The 20,195-nt window shown below is 47.1% G+C and overlaps 1 protein-coding gene across 1 annotated transcript; it reads left to right on the top strand.

The window, feature by feature from the left end:
• Positions 1 to 430: 430 nt before the first annotated feature.
• On the top strand, positions 431 to 19,763 carry C1qtnf2 (C1q and TNF related 2). Its single transcript, XM_034504393.2, has 4 exons — positions 431 to 630; positions 7,670 to 7,743; positions 12,415 to 12,667; positions 18,970 to 19,763. Exons 2-4 carry the CDS (start codon positions 7,726 to 7,728, stop codon positions 19,581 to 19,583), a joined length of 885 nt encoding a protein of 294 aa, XP_034360284.1. The 5' UTR covers positions 431 to 630; positions 7,670 to 7,725; the 3' UTR covers positions 19,584 to 19,763.
• The last annotated feature ends 432 nt before the right edge of the window (positions 19,764 to 20,195 follow it).

Below are 20,195 nucleotides of genomic sequence, written 5' to 3'. Positions count from 1 at the left end.
CATCAATGTCACCTCACACAGACACCTAGCCACTATCGGACATAACCAGTGTATAGTGCACACTCTAGTTATCCCATTACATCCTCAGCTCAGCCTTCACCATGAACCTACACGTGCATACTGGAGTCTGATGTATGTTTGGATGCATAACCTACACACACACACACACACACACACACATACACACACACACTACTAAAAATGTATGTATACCTTGTAATAACTCTCCAGTACACGCACATTCAGTGTGCAGGAAAATGTTCTCTCCTGACAGCCTAGGATCCACCAAGAGATAAATGCCCACGTGTACACACAGATGCCTCTGCAGACGCTGGCAAACAGCAATAACAACGACTCGAGTGCTAAACCTTCAAACGCTCTGACAGCTTCTACACACATAAACGCACTGACACACCCAAGTTGCCCCCGCCGCTGGAAGACTTTCTGAAATCCGAAGGGAAAAAGAAGGCCAGCTGCTAGCCAGCACACGTGACCGGGAAGGAAGGCGCTCCCGCCCATGACGGGATGGGAAAACTATGCCCGGGGCCCGCATCTCTAGCTGCAGGCAGGACTGAGCACCACCAGAGCAGCGACGTCGGATGGCCCTGGACGTGGCGCGGGGCACAGAGGGTGAGTGTCCGTGCCCCCTAGGACAGAGAGTGGGGCGGACCTGGAGGAACCTTGGATGCTGCAGGCGAGAGATGAAGTGGCAAAGAGCTCGCCCCGGAATGGGGATAGGGATAGGCCCCTTTCCACTTCTGCCTTAGGCATTACAGCCCAAATTCTAACATTTCTAAGGAGCATGCCATGTGCCAGGCTCTGACTGATGGCTCACGGGTTAAGAAGGAAAAGAGCCTTGTGGTTTACTGAGAAACTATTTGGTACCAAGCCCTCAGGCTCGGAAACTTGTGTGGCTTTCGTTTCCATGACAACGACTTTATCTATCTTCAAAGGAGAAACTGACTCGGTCACTTTAAGGACAGGCTCAGGGCTGCACAAACAGCAAAGGTACTTAACCCTTTGTGTCCAGATTGGATGCTTGGGTTTACAGAGTTAACATCAATTGGGGACCGTTATCTCATTTGTTCTGGACATTTCTTTAAACACATTAAAATGGGGAGGAGGGTGGAGCAGATTGTGCTCAGAAAGATATAGTAAATGACAGAAAATTACATCAAGTTCTTCACAATTCTCTCCTCTCCCCTTCCTTCATCAAACTACTTGTCTCTAAGCCTTGTCTTTTTTGTTGTTGTTATTGTTAAAGCCAGGGTCTCCTATAGGCCTTGCGCTCACTATATAGTTGAGAATGACCTTTGACTCCTGCTTCTCCTGCCCCTCCCAACAGAGTGGTAGGATTCCCGATGTGTGTCGCTACATCAGATGTATTCAGTGCCAGGGATCAAACCCAGGGTTTTGTGCATGCTGGCCAAGCTCTCTCCAAGCAAAGCCGTACTCCAAACACCCTTGTCTCATTTGTATCTATATATAATTCACATTCTCTATTACCACTGCCCTCCGACCCACCCCAGGAACCTCAACACTCAACCAAACCATCACAGTGGCTGATCATGGTCTCCCAGCCCAGTCAGTCCCTCCTGTAACACACGAAGGCCTTCGTACCTCTCAGTGTGGTTTTCCTCTGCCATGACCATAAAACTGGTCTGCAACATTCCAGAGGCCCTTCCCATAAATGACCACCTGCCAGAGACTGTCTACAGCAGACCAGCATGGTTAATAATGACAACAGCATTTAGCGTTATTAAAAACCTCTCTTCCCACTGTTTTACTTCTGGTCTCCCAACTGCACAGGATTATTTGGTATCTGGTTGCTACCTGCATTACTCAGCCTGACATCACCAACTAACTCAGCCCCTCCGCTCGTCTCTCCAGACGTCTCCTCTGCCCCTCTTTCTAATTTAACTAGCAAAGCACATTTGGATGTGTGATGCCTTCCCAGATCCTAGCAGGGGCATCACATTTGTTCCAGGAGGGTGAATTGGAATGCTTTACACAAGTTCAAAGTCATCTTTGAAGCTACTTGACTCCATGAAGAAGTCAGCAAGATCCCCCAAGAAATTTCTCTCTCTCTCTCTCTCTCTCTCTCTCTCTCTCTCTCTCTCTCTCTCTCTCTCTCTCTCTTTCTGTGTGTGTGTGTGTGTGTCTGTGTGTCTGTATTTCTCTGTGTATGGATGTATCTGTGTCTATGTATCTCTGTGTGTGGATGTATGTGTGTCTGTGTATGTATGTGTCTTTGTGTGTGTTTTCTTTGTATGTGTGTCTATGTGTGTGTGTGCATGTATGTCCTGTGTTTGTGTGTGTATGTATGTATATATCTGTGTCTCTGTGTGTGTTTTCTGTGTGTATGTGTTTCTCTGTCTCTGTCTCTGTCTCTGTCTCTCTCTCTCTCTCTCTCTCTCTCTCTGTGTGTGTGTGTGTGTGTGTGTGTACTAATGAGGACACATGCACTTGAGTAATGTAGAGATCAGATCAGAGGACAACCTCAGATATTACTTAGGAGCTGTCCAAAGCCATTCATGCCCAGTCCAGGTCTCTCACAGGCCTGGAGCTCACCAAATAGGCTGGGCTGGTTTGTTAGGGAGTCCCAGAGATCTGCCTGTCTCTGCTTCTCCAGGGATAAAATTACAAATACATTTCACCAGGCTGAGTCCCCCCCCCTTTTTTTTTTAATATAGATTCTGGGGATCAAACTCAGGTCCCCGTACTTGCAAGTATTTTTCCCCAGCCCAGGAAGTAACGTTTTTTTTTGTCACTGCATTCTTTCTTGTGTAGTCCTTGACCCTGCTGGCTACGCACTCTTTCCCATAATCTTGCACTGATGCTTCTGGCTCCCCCATGTTCACTAGGAGGTAGCAGACTGCTATTCATACTTCTCCAACTTCTTCCTGCCAGTCAGAGCCCTGCAAACTGCATTTACTTCCATGAGAGAAACTCCACATAAATCCAATTGCACAGTTAATCCTCTTCTATTCTAGGTCCAGTGTTGGAAGCAATTCTATGCCAAACCCTTTCTAAAGCCAATGATCCTCCCCTGGATTTGTCCTCTTCTGGCTTCTTTGTCTGTGCACGTGCCCAGTCATGCTGGCATCACTAACCTGTTAGAGACCTTCCTGCTAGCAGAGGGGCTAAGATGGAGAACCATGAGCTCTGGGCCTGGCACTGCAGACCTGGTTTCCTAGGTATGCTTGGCACGGGAAGATTATTTTACATTTTTCTGGTCCCTGTTTTGTCTTCTGCAAAATGGAGACGCCGATATCAGCCTCTTGGACTGTGGGAGCAATACAAGGCCTGCAGGATGCCAGGTCCCCAAGAAAAGCTAAATATTTCCTTTCTGTCTTTCTTTCTCTGTGAATGTTTGAGTGCCTGAGTGTGGGCATAGCCATGTGACAGTGTGCATACAAAGCGCACAGAACAGTTTTAGGTGCTGGGCCTTGCTTTCCACCTTATTTGAGGCTCAAGCCTGTGTTTCCTTCTAGCTGTCCTGTGAATTTCCAAGGAATCCTGTGTCTCCACTTCCCATCTGACTGTAGGAGCCCTGGAATTACACACAGACTCACACTCCAGTCTCCAGCTTTATGTGGGGTCTGGGGATTTGAACTGAGGGAGGCCTTCACACCTGCACAATGAGTGCTTTGCTTACCGGGTCATTTCCCCAGCCCTAGACGTTTTTATTTGAACACAAAAATGACCTTAAAATTAGGGGGGGGGGGGGGGGAAAACAGAAATTAAAAGTACAGTGTAAAGCCAGCTCTGGTGGCTCACACCTGTAATCTCTGCACCTAAGAGACACAGGTGAAAGGTCAGAAGTTCAAGAGCTTTCCCAACTACAGAGTGAGGTCCAAGCCAGCCTAAGATACGTGAGACACTGCCAAAAAAACAAAAACAAAAACAAAAACAAAAAAACAGTGGAGATGTGGGGGTTGGGCATGTTGGGAAGCAAACGCAGGAGGATTGCTGACAAGTTTCAGGTCAGCCTGCTCTATCTACAAAGTCAATTCAGACCAGCCAGGGCTATACACACAGGGAGACCCTATCTCAAAAATAGATAGATAGATAGATAGATAGATAGATAGATAGATAGATAGATAGATAAAACTCAGCATAATCTGAGGTCCATATAAGGCAACTGGTTAGCAAGCAGCCAGCTGATCACTTTTTGTGTGTATGGGTGCGTGTATGTGTGCATGTGTTCATGTGTATATTCACATGTATGTGTGTGTGTACACATTGGAATCTAGAAATCAACAGTGGGTATCTGCTTCTATTGTGCCCAAATCTTTTGATGTGTGTGTGTGTGTGAGTGAGTGTGTGTGTGAGTGAGTGTGTGTGTGTGTGTGTGTGTGTGTGTGTGTGATTTTGGTTTTTGGTTTGGAGTTTTTGTTGTTATTCTTGTTGTTTGTTTTTGTGGGGTTTTTGTGGTTTTTTTGGATTTGTTGGTTTTATTTTATTTTTGTTTTTGTTTTTTGAGACGCAGACTCTCATTGACCCTAGGATTGACATTTTGCTAGATTGACAGGTCATTGTGCTTCAGAAAAGCACCTATATACCCACTCCCCCAGCACTGAGGTAACACAGCTGCCCAGCACCACACCCAGCTTTTATGGATGCTGGAGAATCTAACCTCAGATCTACACACCTTTGCAGTAAAGCACTTTGCCTTCCAAGCCATCTCCCCAGCCTCCAGCTGATGACTCTTGCTGAGATGGAATTCCCTCAGGGACAAAGTTGTTTTCCATGGCTTTTCAGCCTCTATCCGCCAGTTCTTACATGGTGTAATCGTAAAGAAATCAATTGATAGCTTTGACGCTTACAACCTTCTTTAGAGTATGGCATGTCTGGAGCGTAAGTATCTGAGTTTTTGTATGCATGTGCACCATTGCATGTGCACCATTGCATGCTACACCCATGAAGACCAGAAAAGAGCGTTAGAGCCACTGAAACTGTAGCTACAGAGAGCTACCATGTGGGTGCTGCCAACCTGAGTTCAATTCCCAGAGCCCTCATGGTGGAAGGAAAGAACATACTTTTGCGAGTTGTCTACTAACCTCCACATGTACTCTGTGATATACTTTGGTATGTCCAATCACACATACATACAGAGAGAGAGAGAGAGAGAGAGAGAGAGAGAGAGACATACACACAGGCAATCAATCAATGTACATTAATAAGTAATATTAAAAGTTGAGTTGCAAGTGTGAGAAACTTCATAGAGTTTCAAAGTTAGTGTGTTAGTCAAATATTGTAAACTGTGGGACTGGAGAGATGGCTCTGCAGTTAAGAGCTCTGAGTGCTCATCCAGAGGACTCAGGTTCCCTTCCCAGCACGTACATAATGGATCACTTTCTCTACTCCAGTTCCAGTGTATCCATCATTCTCTTCTGGTTTCCATGGGCACCAGACATACATGTGGTGCAAAGATGTGCGTGCAAGCAAAACACCCATATGGTAAAATAAAAATACACTTAAAAATATTTCTAAAGATGGTGAAATGTCACAGCAATAATATTTTTTTTGAAGATTGAACATTCAAAATGAGATGATACCTTGACCTAACAATGACCTAATAACATTGAAAATAATTTCGCCTGCTTCTTCTTACATTTGAATGTGACCATGAGATAATTTAAAATGACATATGACTTGTGTCCTTTTCCTATTTGACAGTGCTGCCCAATTAGTTCCTCTAACTATACCAGTGTGTCTGCCATGCCAAGGCTGACCCCCTAGGAGAACAAACGCCCTCACATCTCTTCCCTTCTCCTCATCCCACCCACCCACTGCATCCCTTTGCACTGTCTTCCTTAGTCCTCCACATAACTGATAGCCACAGGTTCATTGGAGCTTGATGGTCTCCCATTTCAATTACCAGGAGCCTGGGTCGACCTCCCTGACCCCTGTAGCCAGTTCTTCAGTGGAGGCTCAGAGACCTGTAGCAGCCTGGACCAGAGAGAGCTGGCCTGCACTGCCCACCATGTTGAAAGTTATGTTTGTTGGCTTTGAAGAACCTGAGATATAAATAGCAGACGATAGAGTCCTTCTGTATCAATCCCAAGACTGACTTCTGCATGTCTTCAGACGTGCCTACTGAGAAAAGCCCAACCAGGTCCTAGCTCCTGAGACCTCTCATTAGGTCATAATTTATTCTTGGATCTCCATTTCTAGGCAGAGCCAAGAATGGGGAGGGAGAAAAAGGAGGAAACATTTTAAATAGTTCTCAGAAAGAGGACCTCGTGCCTTTCCCTGTATTCACCTTTTAGTCCCCTGTCTCTCTCCTCTGGGCACTGTAGTTTCTGAGTGGACCCCAAATTTGAGATCCCAGAAAAACAGGGATGCCCTGAGAGCTCTGTATGGAGCTTCTCTCCTCCAGGCCACCTCAGCACTGAGAGACACTAGGCAAGGCTGCTTCTAATTTGCTTCCTGGAATTGGTGAAGGCAGGGTGTTTTCCATTAGAGCATTCTCCCATCAAAGGAGATTTTCCAACAGTCTTCATCCCTCTGCAAGCAAGCGCTCTTTAACCCCAGCCACCAGCCTCGTCCCCTTTAAGTCCACGCACAGGAAGAACTGCCCAGTTGGATCCAACCGGGAGGTCCTCTTCCGCTGAGGATGAGGCAAGGCAAAGCATCACTCCAGGGACTCTTGGTAGAGTTGGGGACTGGAAGGCTCAGCTGAACTGCTGCTTTAGGACTCGGGTCTCTACATCCTCAGTAGCCAAGTGTGACTTTGTCCCACCATGAACGTATCGACATCTTGTTGGCAATTTCCTGGATCAGGAGTGACCATTGCATTCAAGGTCACTTCAGTTGTGTTGAACATGATGTATACATGCTGCTGTGCTAGGCTCCCATGTTACAGAGAGGGACAGGCAAGGGCCCTACCTCCCTAGAGCTCCCAGCAGGAAGAGACAGAGGTGAATCAATCCTCACCACAATTGGGTCCAACACGTTGGCAGGCAGGACAGGGTAACCCAAGATCATTATGGATCAGATACTTTTAGACTTTTAGACAGTGTTTCCCAAGGAAGCCAGCTGAGAGGGAACAGATTACAATTTTGGGGCAGGTAGCCAACTTGCAGTGTTTAGTGTGTCAGCCTCTAGCCTAGGTGTTTGGGGGCATACATTCATCTTGTCACAGACCCTGTGGGCTAAAAATAGCATTGTGTCCATGAAATAGTTAAGTAAATGAGTGATGGGGTTTCCCAGGAGGATAACGGCAGTTTCTTGGGGATGTTTAGATCTCCAAGGGGAGACTGGTCAGCACCTGGGCCTCACAGCCTCACTCAAGGCTCAGACAAGCATTCTTGGCATTTGTACTTACAGACCACATTCCAGAGAAATACAAGAAAGGCCAGGGTCCCCACCTCTGCAGCTTCTCGTGTCAAAGTTTTGGAAGAAAGCCTTCAAAAAACGAGTCGGAGGCTCTGCCCTGGGAAGGAGGGAGAAGGCTCTTCCTTTACAGTGGACTCCAAGCTGGAGCCATGGGGTCCCAGAGCGTTCCTGGAACACGAGCATCCATCTATGAATCACTAGCCGCTTTCCTGTGAGGCTAGAAGCCCAGGACTGGGCAGATTAAAACCAGACTTCAGAATGCATCCAAGTTTAACACCTCATGATTCCATTTCTGGGATTTAACTATCTTTTTCCCCCCTTTCAGCAAAAAGACTTGATGAAGCCTTTCTTCCCAACCCATACCCAGAAAGAGCAATTTAGATGACAGTTTTGAAAAAGGTAAGTGGGAGGGACGGGGAGGGGCAGGTAACGGTTAACTTTTTATCTGACCCATTAAACCTCTCTTTATGGAACATTTGCTGTATGTGAGGTGTTCTGCAAGCATAGCCCCAGAGACAGGGACAGAAAGGCAGACTGAGCAATCCGAAGGAAATGGATTCGCTCTGTCTGGGCCATGTAAGAAAAACTGACGGAAGAAAGAAAAGTTGCTTGAATTAGGGGTTTCTATGCCCTCCAGTGTTTAGACCCCTATTTCTTTCCCCTACAGACTTTCTGAGTCTCAATTATAAAGCAGCTGTTTCTCTTAGTTTAAGATTTGCTTGCGCATGCGCGCGCACGCGTGCATATGTGTTCGCGCTCGTGGGTGCCTTCAGGTACGAGATAATGATGTCAGATCCGCTGCAGCTACAGATGATTGTAAACTGCCCTATATAGATGCTGGGAATTGAACCCAGATCCTTTAGAAGAGCAGAAGGTACTGTTAACCACTGAACCATCTCTCCAGCCCCAAAGCAGCTAGTTCTTAAATATCTGCTTAAAAGTTTGTAAACAGGTGGCCAGCTGAGGTCGTGTGCTCACAGGATTTAGGCATGAGAGGTATGATACAGTAAACAAACAAAAAAGTGGTTGCATGAGCCAGGAACAGGGAACTGCCTGAAAGAAGGGTTCAAGAAATACTTGGAAGAAGGTTGAAAGCTGAACCTGGGAGCGTGATAAAGGCCCTGTAGCTCTCCAACAAGCAAAGGAAGAGGGGAACAGAGGCTGGGGTGAGGCTGAGGCCAGGTCATTTAGGGCCATTTGGGCCCTGTTGGGAGTTCCTGTGCTTGTGGCCTACAGCCAGAAGCTACTGGACCAGCTTGAAGAATGAGGTGGCTGACGGATGGATTTAAACTCTGGCTGGAGCGTGTGGAAGAGGTTGGGAGTCGTGGAATAAGCACAGAAAAGGAGGCTGTTCAAAGTCCAAGTGAGAAATGAATCATGGGATGGAGCAGGCTTTGCAAACCTGAACCCTGATCTCTTGGCTAGGACCCTTGTTGAGCTCCTCATGGTGAACACTCCAGAGGGGTTTGTGGTGAGCCAGAGTCCTGGAGACCTGTGTCTATTGAAACAGGAAATATTTTATTGTTTTATGTTCTCTCTCTCTCTCTCTCTCTCTCTCTCTCTCTCTCTCTCTCTGTGTGTGTGTGTGAGAGAGAGAGAGAGAGAGAGAGAGAGAGAGAGAGAGAGAGATTTTATTTTATGTGCATTGTTGTTCTTCCTGCATGGTGTATCTGTGTGAGGGTGTCAGACCCACTGGAACTGGCGTTAGAGACAGTTGTGAGCTACCATGTGGGTGCTAGAAATTGAACCCGGGTCCACTGCAGGAGCAACCAGTACTGAGTCACCTCTCTAGCCCTCTTTATTGTGTGTTTTTGAGACCAGGTCCCTTGTAGTCAAGGCTGACCTTGAACTTACTATATAGTTGAGGAGGGCTTTGAACTCCTGACTCTTCTGTGTCCATCTGAGTCCTGTGATTACAGGTGTGCACCTCCACACCCCGGAGGACAAGAGATTTTTCTCAAGTGTCTGATTACCAAAGTAAATATCACCTTGACATTTTCAAAGTCATGCAGGATGCACGTGCATGAAACTGTGAAATGGAATACATCTTAAAGAATGTTATGTGTGGCTTTGGTGTGTGCTTCAAGGTCTCTCCTGTAATCTGGGATGTTTGGAAGGAAAACATCTAAGCAATGCTGGCAGCCTGGAAAGCATTTGTATATCAGGGGCAGTCAAAGCCAAGTTCAAATATAATTCACGCTACTAACATGAGCAAACTGCCTCTCTGGGCATGTGGGAGGAAGGTGCAGAAGGGAAATAGGTAATGTGTGGTAAGCATGGTCTCCAGGCATGGCTGGCCATGGGTAAACCCTGTTCCCTGATGCCGTGACAGTGGATAAATCACTTCACCTCTTAGGGAGAGCCTCAGTTTCTTCCTTTAAAAAACTTCCTTTCACCTTCATGGGGTTACCGAGCCTTTCCAATAACACAAGTAAAGCAGGTAAAGAGTTTCATCCAGACCCTGGATCATCGGAGGTGCTTAATAATGTCACTTTGTCTCTGCCTCCATTGTCATTGACGACCTCCCTAAATTGGCTATATGTTAATGTAAAAGCCAGTGAGAGCGTTACCCCATCTAGATGGGCTGGAGTCTTGCTCCCACCCCTTCCCTAGTCTTCTCTCCAGGGCCATCCTGTGGGTGGTGGTGTGGGCATGGGGCTCAGGGCAGAGCAGAGCTATTTGAGGTCTTGTTTTTCTTGGAGGTGCCTGGGAAGCACGGAGACTCTTCTCTGCCTTCAGCTCTGGAAGCAAATTGAGTCCCCTGCCTTTCTTTCCAAAGCTATTCCTGGCTCCAGCTCCAGGAATGTCTCTGGGGCTGCAAGAACCTTCAGGCTCCAGCTTCAGAGAAAAAAATTAAATAAATAAAACATCTCCCTGTGTGTCCCAGAGCAGCCCGCCCCACCCCATAGGCTCTGGGGCCTGCTCCAGCCAGCTGTCACTGAGAGGCCACTGTGGAGATGACTAGGGAGCATGTGCTCTCCCTCTGAGGGGCCTTGTGGCTGTACTTTGGCATAGAATAGAGGGGGACACTGTGGTACATTAGCTGTCTCCCTGCTGTGACTTTAGCTGTTCTCTGGATTCACATCTACTTGTAAAAGTCACCCCATCTCTTTCCTTCTCCCCCCATCTCTCTTTTCCTCCCTCCCTCCTTCCTCCCTCTCTTGCTAATATAGAATGCTTATAGGTCACAAACTTCTTAAGACCCCCCCCAGGTGTGCTTTAGCTCCTAAATGGGCTGGGGGATGTTGGTTGCCCAGTGGCAAAGCACTTGTTTAGCATGCATGAGACCCATGGTTCAATTCTGAACTCAGGGGAAGAAAAATCCAAATTACAGCTGGGCAGTGGTGGCACATGCCTTTAATCCCAGCACTTGGGAGGCAGAGGCAGGCGGATTTCTGAGTTCAAGGCCAGCCTGGTCTACAGAGTGAATTCCAGGACAGCTAGGGCTACACAGAGAAACCCCACCTCAAAAAACCAAAATAAATAAATAAGTAAATAAATAAAAGCCAAATTACACTAGCCCATCTCATTGGGCAGGAAGAGGAAAGGTTAAAAGGGGTCTGAGGGGTGCCTGGGCCAGTTTTCCAGAAGCATCAGTCATTGATGCAATTATGCTGAGAAAGCCTGACACACGAAATATAAAGTACGGTCACCTGTGTTTGCTTTCCTCTGTTCCTTTGTAAACTAATACCAGTCAGTGACTGGAGCTCAAACCTAGCCTGAGAAACTCAGTGAGACCGTGTCTCAAAAAGGAAAAAGAAAAAAAGAAGAGAGAGCTGGCTAGCGATGCAGCTTTAAGTGGTAGAGCATTTGTCTGGTATGGGTGAAGCTCTAACCTGGACCAGGAGCTGAGGAGGGGCCAGCTTGTTCCAAGGGGAACCAGCCAAAGACAGTTCAAAAGCCTGGGCAGTTGTCAGCATCAGGACCAAAGCAGGATGGGAAAGCAAAGGGGGTGGGGAAGGGATGTCAAGAACTCAGGAAGAACCCTGAGCTTCAAAGCATGAGCAATGTCCCCATCCTGCCTCCATCTTCCACACCATCCATGAACTGGGACTCTAATAATGTGGTCAAAGGCTGTGTGGGAGGCGTGAAGCCAGCCACTCTTCATTTCCTTAATGGGAAGGAAGACTAGAGATGGAAAGGCTCAACTCCAGAGCTGGGTGGGCCCAAAATGGTTCTCAGATAACCATCAGCCCCAGCCAGCCCCATTACTATGAATGCAAATTATCCAGCCCTGCCCCTGAGTTACTTGTGCATAAATTCAAGGTTTGGGACTCAACCATCTGCAAGCCCCCTCCCAATCTGATTGATAGACTCGCCTTCAAAAAACAACTGCTTTCCTCTAGCCCTTTGCCTTTTGGGGAGGAAAACAGGGCTAGCCTGAGGTCACAGAGCAAATTACCACTGAGAGCCATCCATACAGCAAGAAGTTATGGCCACTATGTTTGTTCTCCCTCCCAGCTTCCTCCTGGGAAGAGAGGCTGTTGATGAGATGGTCTGTTGACAGGCCTTAAGCAAGCCCCTCATTTCTGCCCTCAGCCCCAGTTTGTGTATCTGCACAGAGAAGGTGGGGAGAAGAGGCTCTCCCACTGTGCCCCACACTGATGCTCAAACCTTAAGGATACAATGACACTGTCTATATCAGCGGTTCTCAACCCTCCTAATGCTGCTACCCTTTAATACGTCTCCTCATTGTGGTGACCCTCAACCATGAAATTCTTTTCACTGCTACTTCGTAGGAACTATTTTGCTACTATTTTGAATTGTAATGTGTTTTCCCATAGACTTAGATGACCCCTGTGAAAGAGTCATGTCACTCCCAAAGGGGTGGTGACCCATTGGTTGAGAACCACTGGTTGGGATGGATATCTGTGATGGAAGAAAGTAAAGCAGACAGAAATGCAATTGAGTCCATGCCTCCTCCTCCCCTCCTCTTCCCCTTCTTCCTCCTCTCCCTTCCCCTCTCCCTCCTCCTCCCCCTCCTTTCCCCTCTTCCTCCTGATGCCTTAGGACTGGCCAGTAGTGTGTCAGCACCATGTTCACTCTCATCTGTTCTTTTGTCACCCACAGGTGACCACCATGATCTCCTGGGTGCTCTTGGCCTGTGCCCTTCCATGTGCTGCTGACCCGATGCTTGGTGCCTTTGCTCGCAGGGACTTCCAGAAGGGTGGTCCTCAATTAGTTTGCAGCCTGCCTGGTCCCCAAGGCCCACCTGGCCCTCCAGGAGCACCAGGATCCTCAGGAATGGTGGGAAGAATGGGTTTTCCTGGGAAAGATGGCCAAGATGGCCAGGACGGAGACAGGGGGGACACTGGAGAAGAAGGTAAGAGACCTGTACCTGCCCTCTTGTCTCACCCAGGGTTAACAGTATCTGTCTTGGAAGGTGCTTTAGAGCTCCTAAAACTAGCTAGCACCCATCACTATCTTTTTTTTAACAACCAATTGGAAGAGAACAGATGAAGACTATCAATCTGTTGAGTTTTTAAATCACTAAGTGGTGAGTTGAGGCTAGCCTGTGAGCTGTTATTCAAAGCACTTGGTTTGTAGCTGACATCAGCCTAATTAACAGACCCAAATGAGATTACTTGATTCATGAAACTGTGAAGAAAAAGAGCCTTGAGATTCAGAAATGGCTTGGCCTCTGGTTTTGTTTTGTTTGTTTGTTTTTGCTGAGGCTCTGCCTCTCCCTGTGTGTTGGTTTCATCCCTCTAAAAGCTGGATGTTCTGAAAGAGCAGCTGGTGTGTTCAGGTCTCCACCCCTACAATTTCATCCATACCCTTTTTTTTTTAACCTTTTTTCAGGGTGATGTGGGGCCACCATTTGCCAAGGTTGCATCCTGGGTGTTTTTGAGTGGGTGGTGGAAACACTTGGTGATTGTATTTGACAGTTCCACAGGGGCCCACACAGAGTCTACCTGATCCAAATAGAAATCAGGCAGACACGGAACAGACTAGATACTGTCTTTAGGTTCCTTCCATTTGGACCTTCCCTCTATCTGTGACCTTTCACCCCTGCTCTGTATGATACCAGCATCCTCAAATATACATTTAAAACAGGGAAATTATATCAGTTTTCTCTTCGTAGTGCTAGGGATTAAACCCAGGACCTTGGACAGGTTAAAAACACACTCCACCCTTTCATGAGTAAAAGCCCCATGATAGCTTTTACTCATATAGCATTTTGAGTAAGTCATTCATCAGATTACCAATATCATCCTGTGTGGAAAATGCCCTTATTATTTCAAGGTTCAAATGAGAAGAGTAAGAGTTGGGGTGGCAAGGTTAAGAGGAGCTCGTCATAGCTGCAAGAGCTTCAACTCTAAGAACAACCTGGGACATTAATTTTGACAAGTGTCTTAACCTCCCCTAACCACAGCATCCTCATATCTGCAGCAGTGATACCAACAGTGTATCAGAATACCTCACCCAAGGTTCTGAAGTCAGTGTGACAATGTTACTTCCCCCTAACCTGATTTACTGAACTTAGACTCCAAACCCATGGTCTTTCCTATCACACAAAACCAACCCCTCCAAATGTACCTCTCCCTAGGGGAAGACCTCTGACAACATTGGAAACGCTTGAATCCGAGGAGGTCATGCAGGGTGTTATGCACTGGGTGTCACTATCCCACATTCTTTGACCCAGTGACATAGTCAGGTCAAGCAGGGCCAGCCAGAGCTATCCTGGAGATTTACTTGCCTGTGGATCCTGTGGGAGATGGTCTCTGGGTCAACTGCTTTCCTTGATCAGGAACAAGAAGGGAATGGGTCTGGGATTCTGAGTCATCTCTCCTGTCGGAAGTCAACTGACCGTTAAGAAGGCAGTGTGGAGAGGTAGAAATTGAGCAATGTGGTGTGTGTAACCCAATCAAATCCAGGTCACCTTTTGACAGGAACAGGATGAGGTCTAGCCATGCCCCCAACCAACAAATGTAAACCCATCTCTAGAAAAATATCAGGAAGGAGAGTTAGTGTTTCCTGAAGCCTTTCAGAAGGTAACAAAAAAGGAAGCAGACCACTCAGCCACCCAGCCACCCAGCCACCCAGCCACCCACCTACCCAGCCACCTAGCCACCCAAATACCCAGACACCCAGACACCCAGACACTCAGACACCCAGACACCCAGGCACCCAGACACCCAGCTAACTGTATTGCTGGGAAAGAATGGCAAACTAAAGTGTCCATACATGTGATTGTGTTCACACGTGTGTGTTCATATCCATGTGAGTACCCAAGGAGGCCAGATGAAGACATTGAAGCACTTGGAGCTAATGTTAAAGATGGCTGTGAGCTGCCCAGCATGGGTGCTGGGAATGGAACACTGGTCCTCTGCAAAGTGCTCGTGATGGCTGAGCCGTCTCCCCACTCCTTAATTTTCATTTTCATCAAGGACTCATCTAGTTTGTTTCCCTGCTTCCACATTTGTCCTTTATCCCCTTTTGGTGCTAAGTGTGTGCTCTACTACTGACCTAACTGTCCCACCCTCATTTTATTAATTGATCATACAAGTAAATGGCTTCATATATTAATTGTATGGGTAAACGCACCGTGTAGTTTTACATGCCAACAGAAAAGTCAGGAAGCGTGCACACCTGATTGATACATAGTAGTCCTGTCTTGAAAAATGAGAGGGAGGAAAAGGAGGAATGGTGAGGGAGGACTCCTCTGATATTTGTGCCATTTGAATTTATCACCAGGACATTGTATCTGTGTTACTTATGCAGTTTAAAAATGGCTCTTTGCTGGAGAGAGGTTTCCATGGTTAAGACCTGTTGCAGGAGTATTAAAAACAGATAGCAGTTCCCACGCTAGCCCAGCATCTGCGGGCCATGTGGCCCCAGTGGGGAATTCTCATTTCAGGAGACCCTCTGACTTGGGGCCCCTAAGTTCCCACTGGCGGGTTACTACCATGCCAGCCCCCGTGCTTCAAATCCCCCACGGCCTTTGTGGTGCACATCAGGCAAACCCACGTTTTCCCTTTTGAACTCAGTCAAGTCACTGCGAGAAGAAAAACACCACACAAACTTAGTTCAGAAACAATGGTAACTGGGTGCAACAACCAGAAGCTAATCTTGTAAGCCATATTAAATCTAAATCCTCCAGTGGCGAATCCTAGGGAATCCGGGAGACACTAGTGGCTACATCTCGCCCTATCACTATCCTGTCCAAACCACCTCTGGCCTCTCTCCTGCTCCTTCTCTTCCTCAGTCCATCCCAGAAGTCCCGCCTCCTCCTCACCCAGTGATTGGCTCCTTTATTCATTAGGGGATTGGTTCACAAGAAGTCACCTAACTATGAGACTCACTCCTTGTGTGCAGCCCAAGGAGAGTGGAATTAGCATTAAAATACAAACAGCACCAGGACCATTCACAACAAAGAACACTGGTTGGTCTTCCAGAGGATCCCGGTTTGGTTCCCAATAACCATCTGTGACTCCAGCTCCAGGAGATCCAATACCTTTTTCTAGCCCTAGGGAACACATAGGCACCAGGCACATGGGAGGTACACAGAATTACATACAGGCAAACCACCCATACACATCAAATAAAATTGTTTGAAAACGGCTCCTGAAAATTAGATTTTCAATTAAGAAAAAAAAATGCTATTTGGAAATACATTTCCCTCTTATTTAAAGTAATAAATGTTTAAATATACAACATTAAGCTCAAGACTATAATATGTTTTAGGGTCCTCCAGGGGAACAGAACCAATAGAATGAACATCCATTACTGTCATATTGTTCTATAGCTATGAAAAGTCACCATGACCAAATGTGCTGGATAGTCTTATGTCAACTTGACACAAGCTAAAGTCATCTGAGAGGAGAGAACCTCAAATAAGAAAGTCCCTCAATAAGATTGGTCTGCAGACAAGTCTGAAGGTCATTTTCTTAATTACTGATTGACACAGGAGAGCCAAGCCCATTGTGGGTGGTACCATCCTAGGCTGGTGGTCCTGTGTTCTATAGGAAAGCAGGCTGAGGGCTGGAGAGATGGCTCAGTGGTTAAGAGCACTGGCTGCTCTTCTAGATGGACCTGGATTCAATTCCCAGCACCCACATGGCAGCTCACAACTGTATGGAACTCCTGTTTGCCCTCGTACAGACATTCAGTCAAACCACCAATGTGCACAAAATAAAAATAAATACAATGTTTTTAAAAAGGAAGGAAGGAAGGAAGGGAGGGAGGGAGGAAGGAAAGAAGGAAGGAAGGAAGAAGGAAGAAGAGAAGGAAAAAAAGGAAGAAAGCAGGCTGAGCAAGCCACGGGGACTAAGCCAGTAAGCAGAATCCCTCCGTTGCCTCTGCATCCATTCCTGCCATGTTTGAGTTTCTGTCCTGACTTCCTTCAATGATGAACAGTGTTGTGGAATTCTAAGCCAAATAAACCCTTTCTCCCCAAATTACCTTTCTTACGGTGTTGCTGCAGCCATAGAAACACTAACTATGACACCAAAGCAACTCTTATAAAAGAAAGCATTTAATAGGGGGCTTGCTTGCAGTTTTGGAGTCTTAGTCCTTTACCGTGGCAGGGAACATGGAGGTGAGCAGGGGCGGTGCTGGGGGATTAGCTGAGAGCTTCACATCCTGATCCACAAGCAGAGAGAGAGGGGGGGAGGGAGAGAGGGAGAAAGAGAGAGAGAAACTGGCCTGGAATGAGCTTTTGAAACCCCAAAGCCCATCCCTGGTCACCTCCTCCAATAAGACCACACCTCCTAATCCTCAGTCTGGGGGGGGGCATTCTCATTCAAACCACCACATTTCACTCTGTGGCCCCCATAGGTTTGGAGCCATATCATAATACAAAAATGCATTCAGTCCAACTTCAACAGTCCCCATAGTCTATCAGGCTTAAAACTGTTTAAAAATCCAAAGTCTCTTGTGAGACTCAAAGCTATATCTTGTAACCTTGTAACCCCTGTAACCTCTGTAAAAATCAAAATCAAAAAGCAGCTCATATCCTTCCAATACACAATGATGCACAGAACATACATGGCCATTCCAAAAAGGAGGACAGGGAGGTTAGTGAGGAAATACTGGACCACAGCAAGCCTGAAAACCAGCAGGACAAACTTCAAATTCCTCATGTCTATGCCGATTATCAAAGTGCTCTTCGGAACTCCAACTCCTTCCAGCTGTGTCGACTGCAACAATTACAAACAGGGTATGTATGGGTCAGATAGTCCAAAAGGACCATCTGCATGGTGGGAAGGCTGAGAGCCAAGTGGCTGCTCAGTCCACAAGGCTGGATACCTCAGCAGTCCCAATTTGGCGGCGGCTGTAGGCAGCAGCCTTTCCCAAAGATCTCTCTGTATCTGGGACACAGCCAGAAGGTGCTGTCCACTCTAAGACATCATCTTCCTCATTCAGTTAAATTTTCCCTCATAGGCCTGCCCAGAGGCGCGTCTCCTGGCTAATTCCTACCCAATCCAATTGACAACCAAGATTAGCCATCACATAGTGATGTCTACATATTACACAAAAGAAACAAAGTAGCTTGTCGAAATTCCTAAAATGTTTCCCCATCCTCCACTTCAGTGTACGCAACCATCGCTGCCCTGTGTCTGCCAATCTCAGACATTGATTAGTATCAGCGCCTCTCCGATACAAGGCCTCTCTTCAGTGGGCATCTGGCACACCTTTCAATGCCTTTGCATGCAACCCTACCATTCAGACAACGCGCGGCTAGGTTAAGATAGAACACAAGCCCACGTCCATATATGTTTTTGCTTAATAAATGTGTTGAAGAACCGTGGTGGTTCATACCGGAATCCCAGCGTTCAGGATGGAGGAAAGGAGTCAGCAGGCAATAGCCAGCCTTGGCTTTGCAGCCTGTTCACACCAGCCCTAGGCCACATGAGACTGTTGTTGTCAAAGGATCTGAAGTATAAATGTTTCCAATATAATCACTGGCACAAAGATGCTGTTCGTAGGAAAGTGTGTATTTTATGAAAAATCAGCATTAAAAAAAACCACGAAGTGGTTCCTGAGCAAACAAACATTCTGGGATGTTCTGTAGGATCTGCCAACTGATGTTTAACACTGAGAGCGTGTTTGCCCCACACTGTCCTGTGCACTGAAAGAACACAGGAATCAATAGCATTGGTGTTTCCTTGTCACTCGGAAGTACCTGGCACCTGCTCCGGTTTCGCCCCCAACGGTGCATGTCACAGCTGTCCTTACACAGCATGGAAATCCACCTCCTTTTTGTTTTCCTGAGACAGAGTCTCTCATAGTCCAGGCTGGCCTTGAACTCACTATGAAGCCAAGATAATCTTGAACTCCTGATCTCCACGTCCCTGCCCCCAAACACACACACACACACACACACACACACACACACACACACTGTCCTAGGACTACTGGAATTTGTCACCATGTGCAAGAGTTCATACATGCTAAGCAAGCACTGAGCTACATCCCCAGCCCAGTGAATTATCCCTCTGCTCTGATCCCCAGTGCTTCTAAAAGCATCAAAACCCTCGTTTTCCTGAAAAGACCAAGAGAAGTTCCTTGGGCTGTGTTACCCGCACCTTCCACATGCTCCAGCCTTCTCCTTCCCTCCACCCAAGGGCTCTGCCGGGTTCTTACCCCATCCCTTATAAAACCAGCTACTCTGTGTTCCAGGTCCACCTGGCAGGACAGGCAACCGTGGAAAACAAGGACCGAAGGGCAAAGCTGGGGCCATTGGGAGAGCAGGCCCTCGAGGACCCAAGGGGGTCAGTGGTACCCCCGGGAAGCATGGCACACCAGGCAAGAAGGGACCAAAGGGCAAGAAAGGGGAACCTGGGCTCCCAGGCCCCTGCAGCTGCGGCAGTAGCCGAGCCAAGTCGGCCTTTTCCGTGGCGGTAACCAAGAGCTACCCACGCGAGCGACTGCCCATCAAGTTTGACAAGATTCTGATGAATGAGGGTGGCCACTACAATGCATCCAGTGGCAAGTTCGTCTGCAGCGTGCCGGGGATCTACTACTTTACTTATGACATTACGCTGGCCAACAAACACCTGGCCATCGGCCTAGTGCACAATGGCCAGTACCGCATTCGGACTTTTGATGCCAACACTGGCAACCACGACGTGGCGTCAGGCTCTACCATTTTAGCTCTCAAGGAGGGTGATGAAGTCTGGCTGCAGATCTTCTACTCGGAGCAGAATGGACTCTTCTACGACCCTTACTGGACCGACAGCCTGTTCACCGGCTTCCTCATCTATGCTGACCAAGGAGACCCCAACGAGGTATAGACAAGTTGGGGTTGAGCCTCAAGGCAGGGACTAAGATTCTGCATAGGTGCTGATGGAGGAAGACCCCTGGACTGGGGCTGGAGACTGGCAGTTTTGGGAGCTTTTATTCCCAGGCAGGCCACCTTATATTGCTGCTTTAAAAAAAAAAAAAAATCATTAAATCCAAGCTTTTGATTCATCTATTTATCTGGTCACTCACTAATGATCTTAGTATCTGTTGAGTAACAGGCACTGAGCTATACTCTGTGAGGTATATACACCAGTGGCAAGACAGAGTGCCTATCCTCCTGGGAAAGACAATTCACAAATAGAGAGAAAATTATATAAATGGGCATAGGCAAAGTACCTGAAATATTTATTTAATTTATATTTGAGTTCATCTCTGAAGTCTACTTGCATAAAGACATGCATTTTAAGTGGCAAACATGGATTTTTATGTACATGTGTATCCTGTACCACTGCATAGATGTTTTGGGGGGGCCTACTATCACTCTCCCCAACCCTGCTCCCACCCACCCCCATTATCCCACACCCACCACCCCCATCTCCCAACAGCACTCTGGGACTCCTTCAAGCCAGGACAGCTACTCCTCTGTTTACATTAGTATTATG

Source organism: Arvicanthis niloticus, chromosome 6, assembly GCF_011762505.2.
Source record: "Arvicanthis niloticus isolate mArvNil1 chromosome 6, mArvNil1.pat.X, whole genome shotgun sequence".
NCBI classification, from domain to species: domain Eukaryota; kingdom Metazoa; phylum Chordata; class Mammalia; order Rodentia; family Muridae; genus Arvicanthis; species Arvicanthis niloticus.
This window is presented reverse-complemented; position numbering and strand designations above follow the sequence as displayed.